General features: G+C 42.1%; 1 protein-coding gene across 1 annotated transcript in view; it reads left to right on the top strand.

The window, feature by feature from the left end:
• Positions 1-18,044, top strand: part of LOC308059118 (uncharacterized protein) — a 473,234-nt gene that overhangs the window by 432,400 nt on the left and 22,790 nt on the right. Inside the window, exon 5 of the mRNA XM_080376044.1 lies at positions 2,248-2,335. Coding sequence (XP_080232170.1) covers positions 2,248-2,335 — 88 coding nt within the window. The remainder of the gene's footprint in view (positions 1-2,247; positions 2,336-18,044) is intronic.

Genomic DNA, 18,044 nt, shown 5'->3' on the forward strand with positions numbered 1-18,044 from the left:
TGCCCTTCGGGGCTCCCGCGCCGCAGCGGCAGGCGCGCGCCCCCCGCCCCGCTCGACGGGCGGGGCTCGGGCTCCAGCAGCCCCTGGGACCTCGCCGGCAATTCTTGTAAATCGTGTAATTAAGTGTATTAGTCGCTGCAGGGGAAGACGAGCAGCTAGGAGAGAATACACCGGGAGATTAAGCAGAAGTCGCGTGGCTTTAAGGTCTGCTGTACGAGGAGGAAAGAGTTCTGCTCCCTTCCGAGAATCACCATATTAGCACAATTATTGGCAATATTTATACTAGAGAGTGATCTGAACCCCAGGAGGGTAACAGAGAGTGCGAGAGAGAGAAACTACTGTGGGAATATGTTTTACTGCTCAGATCCCATCAGTTCCGTTAGGTGTAAAGAAATTACAGCAAATTGTGCTGGAAACCCCTCCAGGGAAAACATACTTGTATGACAAAGATTTTGTCTTTTTGAGATGAAGTCAAAACATCGGTGTCAAATGAAACTCATTTTAGGGGCGCTGCCGTGTGTGTGTTTACTGGGAGCACCTGGCTGGGGGGGAAGAAAAAAAAAAGAAAAGAAAAAAAAAAAGCCCAACCCATGCCATTTCAGTCGGGAATCTGGGCCGGCAGAGAGGCTGCGACTTCTCTGGGGAAAACGAGGGGTGCCCCAGTGTCCCCTCGCTCCCGCCGCTGCCAGCCCGGCGCCAGGCTGGAAAGCCCCGCAGTCCCGCCCGGTGCGTGCGGGCTAACGGTTCTCCTTGCGCTTTGCATTTCTAGGAGGGTTTTCCACGTCGAAAGCGCTTTATGAACACTAACTAATTAATCCTGGTACTTAGTTACGGAGCAGGCACCAAGGAATTTGAAAACTCGCCTCTGAGATGAGCTTTATTTATTGTCGTCTTATGATTTTTAGTAAGCGGACTTCGATTCACAAGGGTTTCCAATGTCACGGCTCCCATCTTAGTCAGGGGAAGGTGAGGTCTGCGTTGGACACCACCCCCACCCTCAACCCCCTCCCCCCAAACCCACCCTAAACCCAAAATCCATAATACACCCAAACCCAAACCAAACAAAATACCGCAACGAAACACACAAACCTCCTGTTACTAGTTTGTGTGTCAAGGCAGCGTTATTTCCAAATCGATCGGTTTCTTAAAAAAAATGAAAGAAAAAAATTTCCTTTAACTGCTTCAATTCTTGAACTGTTTCTCTTGCGCTAAAAGTTCCCAGGGTAGCTTTTTCTTATGGCATTTGAGAATCATCCCACTTCATCTCTCACCTGAATCTTGTCATCTGTGCCATCTTGAAGTGATCTGTGAACAATGCTGGTCCCTTGGACAGCCCAAGCTGGTCAATCAGGCAGAACAGACTATGCAAATGGAATGGAAAGCCGAAGCGATGGAGAACAGTGGCCCCCATTGTCTTGGGCATTTCAAAGCGAAGCCCAGCTGCAGCAGGCGTTGCTGTCTCGGACCCTTGGTTGCTACTCTAATGTCATCATTGCAAAACATCACATTTTGAAAACTCTACAGTCTGAATGCATGAGCAGCCCTCCACAAAGATTTCACTTTGCCGTGACATCTTTCGAAGTCGTGTGCCCCCCCCAAGAAAAAAAAAGGGAAAAAAAAAGGGAAAAAAACCAACCCCAAAACAACTGGGAACTGGGATCCTGGCCACACTGCCCGCTCACATCCCTCAGTCCCTTTCCCTGTGCTCTTCATAACTGCGGTGAAGCTGAGGCTAAATGCCTTTTGCAACCTTTTGGTGAACGCCTCGCCTTTCTTGTTGCTTTTAGAGTCGAATCGGATGATGATTTAAGTTGCATTTAACTTATTTTCTGTCGGGTCTCTTTCAGGCACTCTAATGAGCTAACAACAGGGGAAACGTCTCTGTGAGCAGGCAGTGAAGTATTTATTCACGGTCGCTTCCAAAACTTCAGATATGTGGAGCTTTAGGAGTGTCTCCGCGAGTGATTAAACCGGCAGCTAAGCTGGATATTTATGGGTCTGTTAAAAGTTTTTTCTGAATACTCGGTTTCTTAATACACTCATGCAGTTGCTGCTTCTGAATGCTGCTGCCAGCCCTGCTCCGGCTCTGCTTCCCAGCGTTGGTCCCAAAGTTAGCCCCCGTCATGAGAAACTAACTCTCACTGCAGTAAAACTGCGGGCTGTTGGATGATTAATGTGCATTTTCAAGGGACTAAATAATTTCCCATGTTTCACTTATCATTCCTTTTCATTTTCTTTTGTCTGTAGGTGACATTTGTGATCACCATGTGGTGAGCAGAGGAAACTCCCCCTCTCTTCCACCCTCATGTCAGGAGCCTGCACTCAAGGAGCAAAGGTCTGTGCCACCGGTATCTTAAAATGTTGGGGGTTACCTTTCCCTCCTCCCCATCTCTTATTTCACAGGAATTAGTGAATCCAAAGCTTATTCTCCAACAACAGCCTTACTACAGCGGGCCTACAGAGATGGATAATGCCATAGCCAGACTCAGATGCTGCCTAGTTCATAGATGGAGCAGTCACACATTTTAGTGGCCACCCTGGAATGTGGACCGTGTTTAATGTTCATGCAGGAACAGAGAAGAAAGTTTCATCGGACTAAGAGAGCTGAGTTAAGAAACTCTTAATTACATTCTTTGCAGAACCAAGAATGATTCAGTGCTTCTTTCCCACTTCTTAAACTGGCCCTTTCCTTTTTAATGCATTGTGTACTAATGTCACTTAAATTACTAAGGAAGCAAAGGATGGAGTCATTCGAAATGAAAGAATTGCTGACGGTGATTTGATTAACTTCCTAAATTTAAGTTAGCCCCTTTCAGAATGCAGTATGTTGGTAAAGAGGGGAAAGATGAGAGTAACAAACAAAAGCAAATAGAGGTTGAAGTGAATGGGTCAAATACATTACTAACATAGGTGGTGTTTCATCTTCTGGCTGGACGTTTCTTTCCCCTCGCCAAAGAGAGTTTTCCAAGGACAAGTGCTAGGTTAAAAGAAAACCAGTTTCCAACTACATCAGCCTCTTGGTCAAATGAGTAACAGGAACTCAGAATGCTACCTGCTTCATACAGATGTTTCAACAGAGGTGGTATGCACTGCAGGCACCCCTCCCTGCCAGGTATTTATTAGCAGACGTCCCCAAGACTCTTTCCCCTATCAGTCTGCCACTTTAAAACTTTACCTACTAGGCAAACGCATCCTCCAAAATCTATGTCCTAGGAGGTCTTGGGCATGCTTCAGGTACCCTCTGGGCACCTCACTTGCTATCTTGAATGCAGAAACCCAGAGGAAGAGCAATGTTGTGCAGCCAGTCCCTACACAGGGGACAACAGCAATGCATGTGACCGGGGGCCAAATGCCCTGTTGCTGTAAGTGGGTGCATCTCCACCTGGATCTCTGCTGAAGTACTTCCAGAAAGATGTTGTGAAGGAGAAGGATGCAGCAGCTCTCAAAGAGGAGCAGCTGCTCCTCACGTCTCCCATGGAGATGTTGCCATGGGGCTACACAGAGGGGAGGGACTCTCTGTAGACACACCAGATCTCACGAGATGGTGGGATGGATGGTGTCCTCAGGGGCCATGACATTGACAGACAGGGGCCCACAAGGTCATCCCACTGCCCTTGACCCAGACATGTCCCCGTCCCCTAGCAGCCCTCTTTCCAGCCCATGTTGCCAGCTGGACCTCACTGTTGCTCGGCAGCCTGCCAAGGATGCGAGCCCAAGGGTGGGTTAGTAACTCTGCACTCAGGCCCACTGTCTCTCCACAGCACCAAACAAGTCCCCATCACACCAGGTTAATGGGCTTGGCACTGTTGGGAGGGAAATGACCCCAAATCTGCCCCTTGGACAGGATGCTGGGACAACCAGGGACAACCTCCTTTCCCAGTGGCCCCACACCCTCCTGCCAATGGCAGCTAATTGGAAACAAGAGCAGCTCCTCCCTTGTGGACCTGAACTTTGCTTTTCCCTCACAGCTGGAACTTCTGCCGCTTCCCCCTACCAGCCCCAGCCCTGGTACTTTGAGCCACAGTTATCTCTGCTCATGCACTGACTGTATTTTTCATGTTTATTATCATCCAACCCGGTGTAGTACCATCTGGCACATGCACACACTGGGGGAAGAAAACCATATATTCAGCAAATGGAGCATACAGCGTTTAGGTTTTGTTTTGTCTTATTTTTCTTATTCTTCCAGTTTCCATTTAAAATTATGCAGAAGGGGTAGCTGAGCAATTCACCCTCATGAAAAATGATCAATCCCCCCCAGTTATGAAATTAAAAATTCCAGGAGAGCAGCGACGCCAGGAAGGGACAAGAACACCCCTTCTGCTGAAATACAGTTTCTTCTTTTCCTCCTCCTGTGTTTAATTCCACCTTGTGCTCAGATAAGGAACAAAATTACTTTGTAATGTTTGTGTTCACCCAGGATTTGAAATAGGTATTTCAAATCATTATTTTACTGCAAGATGTGTATTTTAAGCAAGTAACACATCACAAACCACATTCCTCCAAAACACTAGAGAACTGCAAGCCACCCTGCAGTCCTTGAAACCTTTGCTATTTTCACTGCTACAATAAAAATAGATATAAAAACACATTTGCAGAGTAGATGTAAAAAACACATTTTGTATTTTTAGTGAAAGCAAGCACCTATTGCATTGCCACCTTAATTTGAAGTTAGTTTTGTAACAGAGTTGTATAATCAAAGCATTTTTCTTCCCTGATAATTCATGTACTGTAAGATTATCAGTGGAGTTGCCCATGGAAAAAGTACTACACCATGCATTTTATTACTCGATCCATTTTCTTTCAATTTTTACTTTAATTTTGTCTAATTACTGTATTGTGATCTAAGTCAGCAATGTTAAATTAACTATCAACTTAACTTTTGAAGAAACCCTACAAATGCATGATAATGATGAAACTTAAATTACTGTTGGTTATTGTGTAATGACTACACCATGGAAAAGCAAATCTTCAGGTATTTTAATTTCATTTGCATATATAGCAATGTTTTTTCCTGTTTCATTTTTCAGAGTAGAATTCTCTGCCATTTCCAAACTATAAAAATACTATTTAAAAAACCTGTTTGGGTTAGTGTTTTGTTGTTGCTTTTTTTTTCTAATTTGAATGATAGCTTTGATGAATATCTGTTCTTGGGACTAAATTGTCAGCTACTCAGATTTCTTCAGAAATGCAACTTGTTGTTTTACAGATACAGATGCAGAGTAGTAAAACTGTTTTCTGATCCTGCTAAAATAGGTAAAAACATTCCAGTGCAATTGGTACTGTATCTGTATATTGAGCCAGGTTCTGGTCTCACATCTCCTTAAAATTCAGTATGTCCTTCACTCAAGCCCTGACCCAAGGCTAAGTGATGTCAATGTAATGACTTCATGTGGGCTGTGGATCAAGGCCTTTTACACCACTATGCCTCATGCCACTAGGCTGAGAAATGCTGTTTTTACTACATCTTTTTTCTCCTGTGAAATCAGATTAATTTGGAATGAATTAGAAATGCTTGAACAGAGATGCTCAGGGTTATTTTTTATGACAATGCTTTTAATTTTAAATATTTCTTAGAAATACAATTTGGTAGCAAAATAAAAATTTGTACTTTCCAGCATATTTCTGCTTATCTTTGGTTTTTGGGTGAATCGCACTTTACTTTTACACACGTGTTCATTGCCTTATTTCTGGCAACAGAGCATTGCAATTTTTATGTAAATAACAAGTGAAAAGAGAATCTATTGTAAAATACAATGTATGACAAATTCATTGAAACAAGCAAAATAATTTAAATAATGGTTATTCAATAAATGTCAGGAAAGCAATCCCACACCTTCGCTGATCGAGGCTGCTATGTAACTTGGAAGAAAGCGATCAGGGGAGACTTAATGCAGTAATACATGGAGCCTGTTCCAGTTGTTAAGCACATAATTAGAAATTCAGCAAGTCTTACCAAAGAGGGTCATAAACAACCACAATTAAAAACTCAAATCTCTCTCTGCTTTGTATGGCGTGTATAGGGGAAAAAAAAAGAAGGTTTTTTTGGTGATGACTCAGATTAGCTCCAATTAAGCTTAACTTTAACTCTGAGAGCTGCAAAGCAAAGCAAGCAGAACTTTGCCACTTACTGTTAGAGGTTGTTTTACTCACAAACCGGTAAAATTGCTTTTAAACATCTCCAACAAAAGAGGTATAAAAGAGAAATCAAAGCACAAGAAACAGTCAGAACGCTACAAGTGTAATGCAAAATCTTTATGTGTTGGTAAGCATTAGAAGGTAACAAAGCAAACTTGAATCTACCCATTGCTTTTCTTCGTCCCGTATGCACTGAACAAGTTGAAACAAAAACTTGTCATAAATTACCTTAGTTTTCAGGGTTTACAATGTTGCATAAATATTATTAATTTAAATATCCAGAATCAATGTAGTTTGGTTAAATCATCTATAACCAGTACAATTTTAGCAGTGATCAGACAGTGGCAGAACGATATTTCTGTGTGTTGAAACTACCTCATGTCACTTGTGTGAACTGAAATGGCAGAACAGACTTGCCTCATTAAAGTGTGTCTGGGAAGACAATATGTGGGGAAACAAACCTCATCATAATTAAGGATCCCATCTAGATTATCATATTAGTGTTAGGTCATTATAAATGGTAGGTAGGTGAAGCAGTCTTTCTTTTCAGTGGTAAGTGCTTTGAAAATTTTAAGGAATTTAAATGCTTGAAAACATTTTCCAGCTCACCTACTTTCAACGTCAAGTTTAGCTCTGATTTCCCTATTTATTCGTCTAACTCCTCTGAAGTGGCCTTCAAAATGCATAAGGGTGGATTTATTGTAAACTTCGCTGTTGCAGCTTCACTGCGGTTGTTCTGATCATTTCAGGACAAATGTGACAGTTCAAACTAATGACTGAACATCTATTGTGTTAGTGCTGTTTCCTGGTTATCTAGTTATTATTTATTTCCTGCTTGTTCTATTGTTTCTTGCCTTACGAAGACTCCTGTTTGCTCTGATAAAATTCCATATAACATAGCTGCAACACCAAGGGTTGGGTAAAAGGGGTCCTCTGAATGATAACACAAAGAGCATATAAAGAATCCATCACAGCAGTCAGTAGTATAATGCAATTTATTTTCACTAGACATCCTCTTCACTACTGGATTAGTCACTTCACTAATGAGCAAATGACCCATAACTCACAGGAGGGGGAACTTAATGTGCAGGTCTTGCCTTCACCAGTGCAGATGAACTGCAGCGTGCTCACCATTATACAATCACTTAATATTTATGGCTCCTTCCCATCTCTCTTGGGCATTCCATACACTGCAGGAGTTTCAGGTGGGTGAAAAATGCAGGACCCAATGGCAAAACAGATACGGGGCTTTATATTTTTTATTGTTCCAGAAAACATTAATAAAAGATGCTTCTTGTGTCTAGATTCCACCAGAAGCCCATAAGCAGACAATGAACTGGCTTTAAAAAGTGATCTTTGGACATGCTAATACATTCAAGATGCTATTTTCTACCACTATACGCTAGGCATCTTTCAAATTTTTTGTCCAGATCTCACTTTAGCATGACTTCAAGTTTAAAGAGAATTTATCAGGTCATCCGCTGCATGAATGCAGCTTGTCTCCCTGTGCTAGGAAAAGCTGACACTGTGAAATCTAAAAAATTCTGAGTTTGTCAGTAAAAGGAGAGTTTACAGTCAGTGGAATCAAAGAACTTATGAGATCTTGCTTTTAAATGTGGGGGTTTTACTCCTTTCCTTTCTTTTACATATTGATTATATGTTTTTATTGAGCATAGAAATTTGAGTCTATGATTACTAATTATTAATAACTCAGAGTTCAGAACAAAATTCAGAGGTATAAAATATTCAAAATTTTGAAGTTGGTAGATCATCTATGTGACCAAGGAAGTAGAAATGGAAGCAGAAATACATTCAATACCTCATTTGGCAAAGAATGATGACAAGATTTCCATACCCAGCATTGTTTTTAACAATTTAGAGTAAATTCTAGGACTCACTTTGCACACTTAATCCAGAAATAGTTTCCTAAAGACAAAAGAACTTCTAGTTTTGATGATAGGTGTGAATCTCTTCTGCTGAAATCCCCAAGATAAATTTATTCCCAACTTTATACCTGGCAGATCACAGAAAATTTACCTGCCTGACACAATAAACCCCATGGTAACTAGAAGGATCCTAAGCCTTTATAAATATTCTAAGCCTTTATCCACTTACACATAAGGCCAGAAAACAAAACTGTTTCTGTTTTCTCAAATCCTAAATAAGACCCTGGACCAAATCCCACTGAAGTCAACTGTACTCTTTCCTATTGACTACTGTACATCTAAAACCAGGACGTACCTGCAATTCCCTTCTGTTGTTCTGCATCAGTGATGGTTCTGTGCAAAGCCTTGGATGAAGTATTGCCAGCGACTCTCAGGATAGAATTAGCTGAGCAGTAAAATGGAACGGTTGGCCCGCTGCTGTGTTATGTATTACATTTTATTGATGTAGCAAGTACTACAGGTGTTAGGTCTATGAATACCTCTGATCTTTCCTGAATTAATTCCTCTTTCAAATCAAAAGCCTGTGGTTAAACAGGAGTATACTTTAGAAACATGTTTCATTTGGAGAATTTTCAGGATGAAAAATCTACCACAGCCTTCGGTAGATAATTTCAGTGGTTAGTTGCCATCACCGTTAACCGTTTAGGCCTTTTTTTAAAGTCAAAATTTGTCTAGCTTGAACTTCCAGGTGTGGTGTAACATGTATTCCTTTGTATGCTGAAGAGCCCTCTACAGCCATCCTTCTGCCCCCATATAGATACTTATGTGATCAAGTTACCCCTTAACCCAGGCTTTGGTATGTTTTATCTAGATATATATACATGTATTTGTATATATACACTGTCAATAATGCTTTCCAGTCTTTTAACCATGCCACTTGCTCTCCTGTGAAACCTTTCCAACATCATCTAGGTGAATAGCAAGGTGTCCTCAAGAAGCTATGTAGAATTAAGACTATTTAAAACCTGGAGGAGTGGCTTGTGTTAAGTTCTTATTAGAATTATATTAGTCATAAAGGCATTAGAAATAAATAGCAACAGCTGTAAGAACAGGTGATATAATCAGCTGGTATTTCAGGGTTTGAGCTTTAGGGACAGGGCCTTAATGGGAAAATAAAATGTATTTGTGCCTTCAGCACTTACAAATGTCAGTCTCTTCATTTGGATTTCTAAATAGAGGTGTAGGAGCCTAACAAGAAATGCTGTTTCACAACCTAGAAAACTCCTCATTTTATTTATCTGTAGATGTGGTTCAACACCTTAAAATTTTCCATGTTGTTTTTGAGGGCACTGTTCTTCATCTTGCTCTTGGAAAGCTGCCCAATATTTGTGCCCAGTGTTAAGGTCACTGCAGAAACACCGTCGGAGGAGTGATGGTGTGCAAAGCAACAATCCCAGAAAGTTTTTAAAGCACTTTCTTTGGGGGCAAAAGTAATATATTAAACTTCATCGTAATTGCATTTTATTTGGAAAATTATGTTGTTATAATTCATACCTGCTGTAAGATCTTCAGCGCAACTGCTTCATGAAAATGTGGCTATATCATGTGAAGAGGCTTATAAAATTTATTTTAGATATTTTAGCCAGTAGTTGACATTTGGTAGACTGGTCTATGACACAGATTTTTCATGCAATAAGCATTTGGCATTTCTTACCCAACCATGCCGGTATTTTATGAAGTTGCTCTAATAAAAAATTCCTGTTAGATTTGGAGGAGTGAAATATTTCACTTTTCTCTGTTTTGCTGAAATATGTCCTACCAGTAAAGCAAGAGATACCCCTGTAAAACTGTGTAGCCGTTCAAACAAACAAACAGGCAAACAGTTCAACGTGTTGTTTAAGCAAAAGTACTCAGTTGCTTAGTATTCCATGATCGAGTTTTTCTTCTAGCCTTTTCTGTCAGGGTTTTTACTTCTGCTTCTGTTGGTTTTGTTCATGCTTTCAGTCTGTTTTCCTGCACTCCTGTTTTTCTCTCTCCTCTGTTTCCTTCTGCCTTACCAAGTCCCAGTGGGATGAGCAGAAACAGCATCCTCTGACCACCCCGGTTCTTGAACACGGGGGTTTTGTGCTCTAAATAGAGGTAAGCTAGGGAACGGCAGAGATCAGGGCTACATTGTTTGTTCAGAGAATTAAGAATGAGACTACAGGGAGAAAGAAGGCAGGACTGAAAAATAAATCCTGACAAGAGGGGGTTTGAGAAAACCCTCTCTGTTTTGCAACTCTGCAGCCAGTGTCTGCGGGAGGACTCCGTATCTGTGCTGTCCCCCTAAGCCCTGGTCCCGCCAGGGTGATTTCTCCCATTTTATGACTTCAATGCCGCATTAAAATTGTGACATGGTTTCATAAGTCAGTTCAGTGCAGAGCCATTTCACCTTCCCTCATCCCCCCTCACTCCTGCAAGATGAGTCTAGGGTGTAGCGACAGCCACGAGTCAATCAGGGATGGTTCTGATTGTAAATGCCTGCAATGGTATAAATGACAGTGCCGAGGGAGATTATATTCAGAGCCACATACATGCTGCAGAGGTCCCACCTTGAGATTAGCCTAAAATACCACCCAGATCTCTAGGTCCCTCCCAATTAGCACAGCCAGGCAATCTTCCTGGCGCTACAGAGGCAAAGACGTATTTTTAGCTCAGTGCTGTGCTCTCTCCCCTGAACTCTTGGAGCCCCGCTGAGCCAATGGAGTCCCAATCAGTGGGCTAGCTCTGATGCTGCCCCTTCACAGAATTGCCTGTAAAGCTAGTTCAGCGAAGGGATCTGTAATGAGCTCAGCAGCTTGGGGCTCTCAGTAAACTGCAGTGCTGAAGTGAGTTTGCGACAGAAATACCAGCCCTTTTATTCATCAGTAGCACATCAATTAGTTGTTTAACAGGCAGAGGAGAGATACAGTGAGTGTTCATTTAATATTAGGCTGATCGTAGTCTGTTTTTGTGCTAATTCTGGCAAGTTTTCCACGCTTTGGTACTTGAGGAGAGCTATTTATTTTATTTCTCCATTCCCCATGTTGCAAAAAACCTGACAGCTAAGTTCAATTGCAATGGATAGAATGAAAATGTAAAGATGAGTAAATAAGAAAACAATTCTTACAGATTGAACAACTACTGAGGAAAGAAAAACATTCTAGGATTCTTTAGGATTCATATATGATTCATGATATTGTTGTTATACTTACGGTTCTGGTTTATTACTCTCAGAGACCATTAAGCATTAATGATTTGCATTATACAGGAAACACTTGTGAGTTAATCAGTGCCTTGAGTTCTTCAGTGGTTCCACCCTTTCTTTCTTCCTGTTTTACAAAGAGCTGATTTTATTACTTAATTAGTTCCTCTGGTCAAGGACTATGGACCCAAGTGTTGTCAAAGTTAGCAGAAAGAAACATCTGTCCACTCAGCCCGCGTTCTCTCCCATCCGTGGGAGGGACGGACAAACAGTTGATGGCAAACGGTACGTTCACCAAATGATGGGCTATTCTTATTTAACAAGCTGATTGGAACAGCTTAGGTTTTTTTGTATTTTCTTGTTATTTGTAAGTATTCAAGAAATACTTACCATGAACATATTTCAGTCAATTTCAGCCTATTCCATGTCGGATCTGTGCCTTCACTGTTCATGCTTGTTGCTCTCTCAGAGTAATTAGACCCCCAAGTCACATGGAGTTGTTTCTTGTCCATTACTGGTGAATGGAACTAATAAATAGAGAGGTGGAATTATGAATTAATTTCTGCTTTCTCACTGGGAAATAGAATCTCATTTTCTTTGTAGGCAAGCGCAAGCCTACCCAGCTCAGGCTTAATATGTAATATGGGAAGTTCAAGATTCCCAGGCCCTTGATTTCCTCAGAAAAAGAGACGATTTTTTTGAGTCAGAGGCTATAATGAGTATTTCAGATTTTAACTTTTTTTTTTTCTGATGTGCTGTTCTTACGACTCTACGATGTGAAGACACAAGCTTAGGACAAATTTAATATTAAATCTCAAATACCTCTTTGCTCTGTTCTCAGGCAGAAAAAGAACAAAACAGTTCAGAACTTTCTGCTATCCTTGTTCTTTAATATACCTGCATAATCACTGCTTTTTCTGTTATCTTAAAATGTATTCTGAGGATCAACTTCAGTTCTCCTGACATCTGCTGCATGACAGAATGCTGACACTTCTTTCAGCTAAGTACCCCCCATCCCCCCAGCAGTCTCTATTGCAGCCCATCAGTCACTTTTACTGGGCTGCAGGAGCATCTTTGTATCTCTGCCACATGCTGGGGATCCCTAGAAATGTGGCTTGGTCTCACCACCTCGTTCACCTTTTAATGGCTCATATTTTCAACAAACACCACTGTATTTCTTATAGTCCCACTTGTTTATGTTTTCTGAGACTAAAACAGCCTTTTCCAATAACGTGATATTCTACTCCATACTACGATGTTTTCTTTTCATGTATTACATGCCTATTACTCTGATAGTCATGTATTTTGTGTTTTCTGAAGCTCCTCTCTCACAGTTGCTTCACCTATGTGACCCATTCTTCAGTCCACATCTTGCCCCATGACCTGTCTGTCACCTATGAGGTCAAAGCTTTTCTATGTGCCTTCAAGGATCTACATCACTTGGCTCCTGCCTTTTCCCTAACCTCCTTGCTGAGGCTGGTCAGAATGATTGTCATGCAAGGCATTTTTCATCAAAATACATTCTTTTTGTGTGAAGATGACTGAGTTATTGCCAGTGAGAACAAAACTGAATGTTATAACCTTGGAAACTGTCAGAATATAACGCTGTTGCCAATGGCCATGTCTGCTTCCACCTGTTGCCCCTGTTGTCTCCTTCCTTCTCCGCCCTCCAGCGGATGTCAGACCCAGTATCTGTTTTATCTTCCTTCTTCATGAACACCTATACTAAGTCTTCCAGATTGGCCTTTTTATTAGGAATATTATTTCCCAGATGCTTAAATACTTTGTGTTTTTTCCTAATTCTCCTCCATTTTAAGAGGAATAAGGAGGAACAGCTGAGAAAGCAGTCAGTGCCTCATTGATAGGGCTCATCATGTGGCTTTCTTTTTAGATCCATGGTCCCAATGCTCCTTTTCCCTTCCAATTCAGTATTCATGTTGTTCTGGGGAAGGAGCACATTGTGACTCCTTTGGACTTTTTCTGGCACATCTTTCACATTTTGAGTCATTGAAATACTAATAAATTTTATAAATTTTATAATATAAAGTATAAAATATGATCATATAAACCCACAACAATGGCATCTACTAATGCAAGTCATTGCATGTGACATCTGTATGTAAATCCTCCCTCTGAATGGCCTGACCAGATCTTTATTTGCTCCTCAAGCCTCTTGGGAGGGATTCTGACGGAATTCATGGTTATGAAAATGGTGCCCACACAGTTTTTGTATAAACGCAGAGCTGCCAAGGCTTTGCTTGGTGCTCGGTAGGATCTTTGCTCCATGGTGCTGTTCCTCACTGCACTCCCTCCTGAACTAAAACCATATATTAATATATTCACAAACTGAGTTACATTGGGTATAGTCTCCAGTTTATGGACAGACAATAGGAATAACAGTGTGGAATCCCACGCCAGAGAAAGAAGATGTTGAGGTGACCACAGCAAAATTCACCCTATTTTGGAAGGACTTGTGACTCACGCCCTCAGAAGCCTGATGCTGGCTTGCAGCTGTGGAGCTTGCCACAAACATTTGCCACCCACTGTGGGTCCCTCTATGTTTTCCAGTCTCAGAAAGACACAGTTAGATCCCTGCAAGCACCTTCCCATCACTGTTCTAGTTGCGACCATGAGGAGCAACTCCACAAGACTCTTCTGCTGTGATAATGACAAGTGAATAAGAGGCAGCAACAAATTCAGAATCTCACAAGGACAGGCACATGGTCCTCTCGTGGGTACTGTCGGCACAGCTTTCTCTTTCTCTGCTGCCCAGAAAGGAAGGCAATAGGTGAATTTGGCTGAGGAAGCCAACGATCAGGGAGAGAGGGAAGTTTCTTTAAGTAGTCAAGATACTGCATGGTCTGTTGAGCTGTTACAGGATGCTACTGGAGACAAATTCAGCATAACAGATGGAAAAGTGGGTATGTGTAGAAGACAACTGTAATGTGCCTTTTTCTGAGGGAGCAGGAATAATGTCTGCTCCCTCTGTGGAGATGGGCTAGGGAGACATTTCAGGTCACGGTGCTCAAAACTGGGGCATGCAGGGAAATAACAGGATATGGGCTAAACTAATAGTGGTATATTCCCATATATGTCCAAGAAAGAAAATCTACCAGTAATGGCCCTCATTAAAACGTAGACTTGTGGTTTACTGGTGATAACCCTGCATCGATAAGTCAAATGAGTACAGGGATGAGGATCCATTGCAGAGGCCTCAAGAACTGAAGCGTCAGTGCTAGCCTGATGCCAAAAAGAGTGCCTAGGGTCCAGCCTAAGCCTGGCAGCTACCTCCTCATGACTGTCTTCCTCAGAGGCTGCAATTGGTATTCCAACTTTGCATTTGTACACAAGCTGGTGAGCGTCCAGCAGGTTCTGGAAGGCAGATGAAGCATGGCTTCATTTTACAGTTTATTCAGGATTTTAGAAGGGGCCTTAAATAACACAGGATACAAAGGAAGAAAACTTGATGCTACTCCTGAGATTTCTGTGGTTTAAAGGTGAATGGGATACTTCTTTGGCCCAGCACACTAGGTCTTACTGTGAAACTGCTTCTGGGAAAAACTGAGAGGCCAAGTGGTCTTGCCATCTGAGATATACTACATCCATGAGCCTGAATTATATACAGGAAAAATAAAGAGTATTTTGCTTTCCTGTGTGTTTGTGAAAAATCAGCAGAAAAGGAGAGTTTAGATTTTAAATTAATCTACATATTTAAAATCTGAGTTTAGATAAAAATTCAGTTTTTGCTTTCCTCAGTTGTTGCTCCTGAAGTCCTCCCATTATGTTTTGATTTCTGCTAAGCAGCCTAGTTTTCAAAGTTGTATCACTTTAAAGTTTCAAGAAAATGTATTAGTCAGCAGCCTCACCTCAGTGACTATATTTTTTTCTGGTATGTTGACTTGAAAATATGACCAGGTCTAATAATCTTCTGCATTACAGCTTGTGAAACTCCATTAACATCCAAAGGTCTGCACAGGTGGAAAATCTGACTCATGGGTATTTTAATTTTTATATTCTTCCTAGGCCTTTATAGGGTCTTTGGCATTATTGTACATGAGTAGCATAACACAATATTAGTAGGAGCTACATATTTAGGAAAACTTCTTAGTAGCATTATAAAACACATTAAAATTGTCAACTCTTTTGAAATTATGGTACCACTTACTGTGACCTTGATACAGAGTGCATTTGTCTTCCCTTCCATATTTGTATAAACTTGTTGACGACTTATCCAGGATAAAAAAAACCTGCAATGCATCTTTTTAGTTCATAAGTAGGAAACCTCTCTCTTTATACAGAAAGGAAATGGGAAATCTAACGCTAAGACAATGCCTTGGGGTGTCCAAGGCTATTTTTTCTCTACTCCTCAGTAACTGCCCAAAACACTGGGTGCCTCACTGTTCACCCTGAGTTTGTTAGGTGCCCAAAGTTAGCTTGCAAACACCTTTAGAAACCCTGAGCCTAGAAACTGATGACTAATCTCTTGCCTGAGATACATTAGGACCTAAATGCATTCAAAGGGATATAAATGCCACCTAAGTCTTGGAAAAGGAATTCTTTTCCCTCAAAAATAAACCAAAATATTTTTGCCGGGACTATCTACTCCTCAATGAGAGCCTAAACATGAAGCTGAAGTCCTTCACTTTCTTGTCTACCCTCTTGCTGGGAACCATGTGGTAGTACTCCTTCCAGTGTCAGCAAGATGGGTAAAGAATGTGCCCATTGAGGTGACCCAAAGATGCAATATTAGGGGGCTACCTTGTGGGTGCTATAGGTTCAGACCTTGTCAGGGTCTCTGATCCCTGTGGCAGCACTGTGGAAAAGGGAGAGAGAGTGCTTTCACCTGCTCTTCAGCCTGAATATGTGTGAATTTGTTGCTTCATTTTTTCTTCATGTGGTGTGAGCCAAAGGAGGCCTCCTCGTTGCCTTTTGTCAGACATTGTCGGTCACACCGCTGCTTCTGCCGCAGCTCTGGGTGGCTGCCTTTGCAGCACACAGTCTTTGGTGGGTAGCTCTCTTCCCTCCGCTGAATTCACAGGGATCTCACATGGCACCTAGCTGGGTGGGTCCACGTCTCTTTGTTTAATGCTGAGTGCCTGCAATTGCAGTGCTCCACCGTAGATGCCTGCCCCTTGTTTATTTACAGGAAAATGTGTCAGCTCTCTTTGGTGATACTTTTGTGGTTGTTCTTCTTCTTAAAGTTGTATTTGTTTTCAATAAGAAAAATAGTGTAAAATAAAATACACAGAAACAGAGGCTATGTTTTACACTACATCCACACCTTCTGGGGATTGCACTGGGGAGACACCTTGGGACCCTTGCATGATGTGCGGCTGGCTGGTGTGTCCCCCTGCTCTGGGATAATGCTGTCTGCAATAGCCTAATCCAGGTGTTTGCCAGGCCCCCAGTGGCTCTGAGACATCACTCTTCACAAACTTTTGTGGACTTCCAGTGTAAAGTGGCTGAAATTATGAGGTGCTGAGTCAGAGCCTGCTGCAGAGGGGTTCCCTACCATGGTGCTGACAGTGGGTGCTGTGTAACACGGGAGAGCACGTGGTGGCAGGTGGATGCCAGGTCATGCAAGGACCTCTGGGAGAGCTTTACAGGATGACTGAAGGCAGAACAAGCTGCAGTTGGTGCATCCCACAGCAACATGGTTTATTTGGTGTGTGTCCTTCAGCAAGCTGTGCTCAGGTTTCCCTCCACAGGGAAACAAGTGACTTACTAGAGAAGGGATTTGAGGGTGAACTAACACGTGTGCGGTAAAGATGTCAGGGTGACCATGTTCTGGAAGTAAAACTAGACTTCTAGTGCAGACACAGCATTTGTTGCAGAGTTAAACCCAGCTCCTACACTCTTAATATCCCTCCCATCTACCCCCACAGGCTGTTGCCTGAGTTTGACGGTGCTTTCAGCCCAGGCTGACAATCCTGCCACAGTGCTTGGGTAGCACTTTCTCTTCAGCTGATGCTCAGCCTGTTCAGCAGTTAGAGAAACGAGTACCATCCCCTGGACATTGATGGCCTTCTAACACTTCATCACAGTTATCCCCTATGCTGCAGAAATTCAATGTGTTTTCCCAGAATTCAGTGGAAAAGACTCACAGTCAAATTTACCAGAACTGAATGTGGTAAGAGATGTCAAAGACCACAGGACTTCTATAAGTACATAGGTGACAGAAGGAAGGTCTAAGGAAAAGATCGGCCCACTGCTGAAGGAGATGGGGGACCTAGTTATGTAGGACATGAGGTATCACATCCCATCTCTGCCTCAGTCTTTACTAGCAAGACTGACCTTCAGGAATCACAGATCCCAGAGACCAAGGGGAAAGATTGGAGCAAGAAAGATGTACCCATGGTGGAAGAGGATCAGGTCATGGAGTACTTAAACTGGACATACATAAGTCCATGGGTCCTGATGGGATGCACCTGTATCCTGTATAGTGCTAAGGGACCTGGCAGCTCTCATTGCGAGGCCACTCTCAACTGATCTCTGATCAATCATGGTGGTTGGGAGATGTACCCAAAGACTGGAGAAAAGCAAATAACACTTCAATCTTTAAGAAAGGCAAGAAGGAAAAGCCAGGGAACTACAGACTGATCAGCCTCAACTTGACCCCTTGGAAGGTAATGGAACCATCCCGGAAACCATTTCGTGGTATGTGAAGGACAAGCAAATCATCAGGAGTAGTCAGCATGGGTTCACCAAAGAGAAGTTATACTTGACCAACCTGTTTACCTTCTGTGCTGAAATGACTGGCTTGGTAGATGAGAGGACAGCAGTGGATATTGTCATCT

This window comes from Falco punctatus, assembly GCF_963210335.1.
Source record: "Falco punctatus genome assembly, chromosome: 2".
NCBI lineage: Eukaryota > Metazoa > Chordata > Aves > Falconiformes > Falconidae > Falco > Falco punctatus.